General features: G+C 33.9%; 2 protein-coding genes across 10 annotated transcripts in view; one reads left to right on the top strand and one right to left on the bottom strand.

Moving 5' to 3' along the window:
- Positions 1–390: 390 nt before the first annotated feature.
- LOC109582507 (uncharacterized) lies at positions 391–4,457 on the bottom strand. 9 transcript variants are annotated; one of them, XM_019997239.1, is made up of 14 exons: positions 4,243–4,457; positions 1,918–3,690; positions 1,808–1,870; positions 1,708–1,764; positions 1,603–1,665; positions 1,495–1,560; positions 1,371–1,445; positions 1,256–1,324; positions 1,137–1,199; positions 1,023–1,079; positions 919–966; positions 804–863; positions 679–750; positions 391–630 (listed from the first exon to the last, which is right to left on the bottom strand). In XM_019997239.1, exons 2-14 carry the CDS (start codon positions 3,686–3,688, stop codon positions 464–466), a joined length of 2,631 nt encoding a protein of 876 aa, XP_019852798.1. In that variant the 5' UTR covers positions 3,689–3,690; positions 4,243–4,457; the 3' UTR covers positions 391–463. The 9 variants fall into 9 exon arrangements, with proteins under 9 accessions (XP_019852798.1, XP_019852799.1, XP_019852797.1 ...); XM_019997240.1 differs by having other exon boundaries at positions 1,023–1,076; positions 4,066–4,457; XM_019997238.1 differs by having other exon boundaries at positions 4,066–4,457.
- A 1,190-nt stretch (positions 4,458–5,647) lies between these two features.
- Positions 5,648–6,843, top strand: part of LOC109582495 (uncharacterized) — a 5,009-nt gene continuing 3,813 nt past the window's right edge. The window contains exon 1 of the mRNA XM_019997225.1: positions 5,648–5,680. Within this exon, the coding sequence (XP_019852784.1) occupies positions 5,648–5,680 (33 nt within the window). The remainder of the gene's footprint in view (positions 5,681–6,843) is intronic.

Raw genomic sequence — 6,843 nt, forward strand, 5'->3', positions numbered from 1 at the left:
AAAGAGAGAATCGGATAGTAGAGTAAATTATCAATTTCCGGCAACCAGGTATTATCGGACGCTATTATTGACACTGCAGAGCTAGTAATACAGGTGTTTTAGGTATCAAAATGTAGCTAATTCAACACTCTTTTATATATCTTAACAGCTGGATGATCAAAGATTAGATAGCACCATGGCAATTTTTAGAAGACCACTGACCGACATTCCGTATGATCGGACGATATCCTGCATTTTCGTAGATGGAATTTTTCTACGCAGAGAAAGCATTGATCAAATGCTAACTGCACCCATTGAAGCATTGGTCTTTGGTCTACAAACTAGTGCAGTTGTTGCAAGAATTCTTGCTACTACAGAGAAAGTAGGAAGCATCATAGAGGCATGATTGGATTGCTGTTTGATCGGCCACGCCTATAATTTATTATAATTGTTAATAAAGTTTATTATCATTGTTCATCAATCATTAATGACACTGAAATTCTTGGTTACAGGTATTAGAGCAAAACCACAATCCTCTTGGTGCTGTTTTCATCTGAACACACTTAAAGTGAAACCACTGGCCATTTCTACAATTTTTATTTTCACAATAAACCATTTGACCTTCATCTTTTCCACCACAAAAGCAATAACCTATTAAGGTAAATTTATTAATGACTATATACTCAAAATGTAACTCACCTTTCTCATCTACATTATCAGTATCCGACAAAGAAGAAAGAGAGTTACATCTACTTGTAACAGATGAATTACCTGTAAATGATTATAATAAATAACTTCACATCAATTAGTATTACTATTCTTACTTGCATTGGTAGTTTTACCACCTCTTGTACTACCAGGTTTATTTAGAACTGATAAATTACCTGTAATAATAAACAACATCATATCAACAGTTATTATGAGCATTATTATTCTTACTCGCATTGGTAGTTTTACGGCCTCTTGTGCTGAGAACTGATGAATTACCTGTAATAATAATAAACATTAAACAACTTCATATCAATTAGTATTATTATTCTTACTTGCATTGGTAGTTTTACTACCTCTTGTACTGTAACCAGAAGGTTTACTAAGAACTGCTGATATACATGCAATAATAATAAAACCTTCACACCAATTAGTATTATTATTCTTACTCGTATTGGTTTTACCACCTCTTTTACTACAGCCAGAAGGTTTACTAAGAACTGATGAATTACCTGTAATAATAATAAACATTAAACAACTTCATATCAATTAGTATTATTATTCTTACTTGCATTGGTAGTTTTACTACCTCTTGTACTATAACCAGAAGGTTTGTTATTAAGAGCTGATGAGTCACCTGTAATAATAATAAACAAATAATACCAATTAGTATTTAATCTTACATGCACTAGTATCAGTAGTTCTACAACTTCTTGTTATTCGCCTACTAGTACAAGAAGGCTTACAGGAATTATTATCTATTAAGCATAATCGTAACTAATAATGATAGTACAATCAATATGTTACATGAATTTTTACGTCTTGCTACCCTACTACTAGAAGACTTTTTGCTCAGAGCACGAGAAGAGCTACCTATTAATATATGAACACAAACAACAGGAGTCGGTACACTACCTCCTTTAGTTGTAGAGGAACCACTGATACCAATTTCTGAAGTGATACTTGAATGTACATGTACTACAAAACTAAATAAAAATATTACTACAAATTATTGCTAACTTGAAGTGTTCTCATCAACTGCTTCATTGTCACTTAAATACAATTGAGATCCTTCACCTATAATGTATTAAGTTATAAAAAGATAATCATGCAGTTGTACTTCTATTCCCAGAGAAATCAAATATGTGGCACGAAACATCCAGATCTAATTCATCTCTCACACCTACAGACATTAACAAACACATTAAAATTAATGCATAATAATATTACATTTAGTATTCTTTTTCTTCTGTTTAGTAGCCACTTGCTTCTCTGCCTTTTTTTGTTCCCTCTCTAACTTTCTTCTTTCCTTGAGTTCCTCTTTCTCTTTTTTCTGTCTCTCCTTTTCAGCAAGTGCCATTCGATTCTCTAAGCTAGTAAGAACTCTTGCAGATTTAGATTCTGTTGCTTTAGAAGAAGTGTGATGCTCTGGGTAGGTAAGTACTTTACGTAACGTAGACCTGGGTTGATTTGATACCTTCCCAATTAAAATATTAGATCCAGCTACAGTGGATTCTTTATCTGAAGAATGTGAAGGACTCGGGTCAGGTGAATGTTGCTGTTGCTCATGTTGCTTCAGCCACAAATTGTAACGCTCATCATCAGTAATATCATATCCCTCTTCATACCTCCTTATGAAACGTGTAACTTCATCACTGGTAAAAGAAATAGGGGTGTGAATAGACGAAAGATCAGAGACAGGCTGCTTAGAACGGGCGGGGCTGTACAAAGGAATAAATGCTAATCCTGTCCTCTCTGCTAGTGATCGATTATCTGGAATGTCATCAATCACATTAATAGAATTACGATTGAAAGGATAGATTCCAGTCGTCTTAAAAGCAGCCATAATATTTGATATAGACATGGCTTTATACCAAGCCTTACTGAACAAAGGATTAAAGTCGTACTCTGTTACTATTCGGCCAGGATTCTCGGACATGAAACGCAGACACTCTTGGTTCCAATAGGTCTTTAAAGGACCAAATATCCCTTTATCAAGAGGTTGCGTGAGATGAGTAGTGTTGGGAGGAAAACAGAAAACAATAACTTTTTCCTCAGCAGCTCGTTGTATAAAACTAGGATTGTAGTGTGTGGAATGGCCATCTAATAATAGGAGTAAAGGCCTCACAGATGGTGCATGTAAAAGAAAATGATGTAGAAACCAATTCAAAAAAATTTCAGAATCCATCCAGCCCTTTGAGCTAAGGCCATACATCGTACTAGGCACTTCATCAACTGTTAGGCTAGGATTCATTGCTTTCCATCCAAATATCACTAAAGGCGGTAAGCAATTACCTGCTGCATTTGCACAAGCAAGTACGGTAATTTGTTTCTTCCTCCCCGATGTCACAGCTCGAGGATGCTTCTGGCCTTTAATTCCCACAACCTTTGATGGATTATGGTCTAAACAAAGACCTGTCTCATCACAATTGAAAATTTGTGACGGCTTCTCTAACAGATCGTTTTCTTGAAGAGTCTCCTCTAATAGATCAAAGTAACGACTCATAACACATTCATCTGTAGCAATTAAACGACAATAAGACAGTTTCTCAACAGTTCTCAATGTAATAGAAGGATATCGCTGTTTAAAAGAAACCCACCAACCATTTGATAAAGTCACTCTTCTTCCTTTATAAGATAATACTTTCTCAACAATCGACATTACTTCTTTTCGTGTTTTTGCATATCCCATTCTTGCCGCTTTACAAATAAAACGTACTAATTCCTTTTCCTCTTCATCAGACAAATAGCGCTCAGGCCCACTGTGTCTACCATTTTGTACTTTGCCACTCACATGATCACTTAATGTTGATCGAGGCACTCCAAATTTTTCAGCAGCACTTCTAATAGAACATCCGTCTTTTACTGCCTCATATGCCCTCATCAATTGATCATTATCATAATTCCTATAAGAAGGACATCTAGAAGTGACACTGGACATTGAAGGAGAAGGAGAAAGGGTTGATGACCTATAAACTCGCTCCTGTAGTCTTGACACCATTCCTAATGAAATATTAAAATTTAATTAGTGGCTTATTGCATTTAATATGTTGCTGCAGATTCAATGATTCATAAATCCAATTTATATTCACCCACCCACATTAGCCGGCCCCACCCGTGTAATGGAAACAATAAAGTATCCCACGAGTCAGAAGTTGATAAAATTCAATGTACATACGTAAGGGTCAGGCTCAACATACGCTAAATTGTTAATATTGAATTTAATACACACACACACATGCATGCATTTAAAGCATCAAAGTGATAACAAAATGGTGGCCAAGTGCATGACTAATCTAGATCTATCATAACAATAGCCTTGGCAAGTATTATTGATTTAAGCATATTCTATGAGTTTATATAAATGATGGAACTCACTGTGAGTATAACTAAGACTCTTTACAAGGCTCTTTAACACTGGACACAGTTACACAGCGAGGATAAGGGCTCAAACGTGACAATCTTTGTAATTAATACTAATTATTACTAATTAATTAAAATATAGGCGTGGCCGATCAAACAGCACTCCAATCATGCCTCTATGATGCTTCCTACTTTCTCTGTAGTAGCAAGAATTCTTGCAACAACTGCACTAGTTTGTAGACCAAAGACCAATGCTTCAATGGGTGCAGTTAGCATTTGATCAATGCTTTCTCTGCGTAGAAAAATTCCATCTACGAAAATGCAGGATATCGTCCGATCATACGGAATGTCGGTCAGTGGTCTTCTAAAAATTGCCATGGTGCTATCTAATCTCTGATCATCCAGCTGTTAAGATATATAAAAGAGTGATGAATTAGCTACATTTTGATACCTAAAACACCTGTATTACTAGCTCTGCAGTGTCAATAATAGCGTCCGATAATACCTGGTTGCCGGAAATTGATAATTTACTCTAACTATGCTAGGACCAATAGAAGAGGTCATGTTAGCGAAAATTTAACTTTATCAATGCAAAATTGCTACTACAGGCTGCATGAAGCATCACAATTCTGAACCATCACTTGAATTCTATTTGTTATTCTTAATAGGAGTTTAGTGACACCATTTTAATGATTTTTCTATATTATTTGGTGCAAGTTTATATCTTCAATCAATATATTCAAAGAGGAATTACCATTTACAGTGAATATAAGCAGGAATACAATGTAGACTATATAGGATGAGTATTATTAAATAAAAACTGCAATTTTTTAGAGCAATAATTATGTTTTGTGTGTTACCAACAGCAATCTTTAGTAAATTGGTTGCAAATCAACCTGATGAGACTGTTGACTGATGCTTTTATGTAAGTTATTTCATCACAGCTGTATGTATAATATCTATGTTTTAACACTATAAAATTAGGATTATATATGATGTAAGTGAAGTTTAATCTATTGTATATAATGCCTTGTCATGTCAGAAGCCACTAGATTTTAATTGTAAGTTCTTTTTAAAATTTATTTGTCTTCAATATTAATAGCGGATTTGTATAGGTTATTAAGCGTCATAAATCAATTTTTTAATTTTGATTCTATTAAAAAATATTTTACTGTGACAAAACAAGCAAGTGCTGGTATGAATCAAAATTTTATTTGAATTAATGTTTTGTTGTTCAAATTGAATAGTGTGCTGTCAATGTATTTGAAAAAAAAAGGTAGAGGTGCACACACAGAAGTTTAACTTTTCAGACTATACAAACATACTATGAAGTGGTATGTACAAACTTACAAATTTTAGTTTATTATTGCAACAGTTTGTACCCAAACAAGACAGTTCCATTGACTGTGGTGCTTATCTGTGCAAATTATGCATATCTAATATGTTATTGTTAAAATCAATTGACTTTTAGTTTACCTATACATCATACTGTGTTGTGATGGAGTGCTCCGATATGTTGTCCAAGTATAAATTCTATTGTAATGGTTATGCTCTGTCATAACATTGTTTATTAGATAACTTCAAAATTTTTGAGGCAATGGCTTATGACTCTCATGCTTCACAGTTTCAGGTACAATTTGCTATTGAAATGGAATATCATTTTTATATAGGTGGAAGACAATACTATTAGCGTTGCAACCAGAGTTGCTTAGTGCTAAGCAACTCTTTTCAATGATTTACAAGCATTGAAAAGGGATCTGCAAAAAAAATGTGGCATTCCTAGCCCAGGTATGACAAAAATAAATATACTAGAAGTAACTATAATATTTACATTTATTACGTAGGATAACTACTTTTTGACTAGATTCTAAAGCTCAATATAACTATTTAAAAGGGTCTCCTTATCTTTAAAGAGCAGTGATTTCAAGGATATTGAACTATTATTATTTTAATTGTGTAATTAAATTAAATCAGTATCTCAGTATAGTGTTGCATGCAATAGCACTGATAAAAATTAATCATAAAATTTCACTATGTTTATTATTAGACTTACACCAAATAATATAGAAAAATCATTAAAATGGTGTCACTGAACTCCTATTAAGAATAACAAATAGAATTCAAGTGATGGTTCAGTATTGTGATGCTTCATGCAGCCTGTAGTATAGCAATTTTGCATTGATAAAGTTAAATTTTCGCTAACATGACCTCTTCTATTGGTCCTAGCATAGTTAATACGTACATAAATTTATTGTCCAAGTGTAAAAGTTGTAAGAAGTTGTTTCTAGATGGATCCGGAACTCTCTGTGTACTATTGTAATTATATATTATGTGTTTATTCAAGTATATTCTAGAACAATCATGTAAAGTATTCTTGTATGTTATAGAACCTTCTGGACATTTATAATATCTATATAAGTGTGTTGTTAGTTAGTTGTGAGTTAGTTTTAGTTTTTAGTTTTTGTTTTTGTTAGTTGGTTTTTGAGCTCAGTTGAGTTTCGGGTTGATTAAGAATAAAGTTTGGTTAACAGATAGTTGGAGCGTCTGTTACATTTTTTGGTGGCAGCGGTGGGATAGTTCTCAAACGGTTGTAGAGGAAAGACCCACTATTGTATCTCTGCAAGAGAGAGAGACTAAAGTTTATAGTGTCTGGTGTGACTGTTTATGTCGGATAACAGTCGAGAGAATCAAGGGCGGTATTCTCTACGGGACTTACCAAGACACGACTACAGAGGACAGTTGCGAGGATTACATATTTTCAGAGAGAGTTATACTTCAGTTGATACGGAAGAC

Source organism: Amphimedon queenslandica, unplaced genomic scaffold (assembly GCF_000090795.2).
Source record: "Amphimedon queenslandica unplaced genomic scaffold, v1.1 AMPQUscaffold_13379, whole genome shotgun sequence".
Lineage (NCBI taxonomy): Eukaryota > Metazoa > Porifera > Demospongiae > Haplosclerida > Niphatidae > Amphimedon > Amphimedon queenslandica.

Coding starts and splice junctions, on each gene's coding strand:
- LOC109582507 (XM_019997239.1), bottom strand. CDS start 3,688: ATGGTGTCAAGACTACAGGAGCGAGTTTATAGGTCATCAACCCTTTCT. Junction 967..1,022: donor TAGTAAAACTACCAATGCAA/GTAAGAATAATA, acceptor TTATTATTACAG/GTAATTCATCAGTTCTCAGC. Junction 864..918: donor CCGTAAAACTACCAATGCGA/GTAAGAATAATA, acceptor TTATTATTACAG/GTAATTTATCAGTTCTAAAT.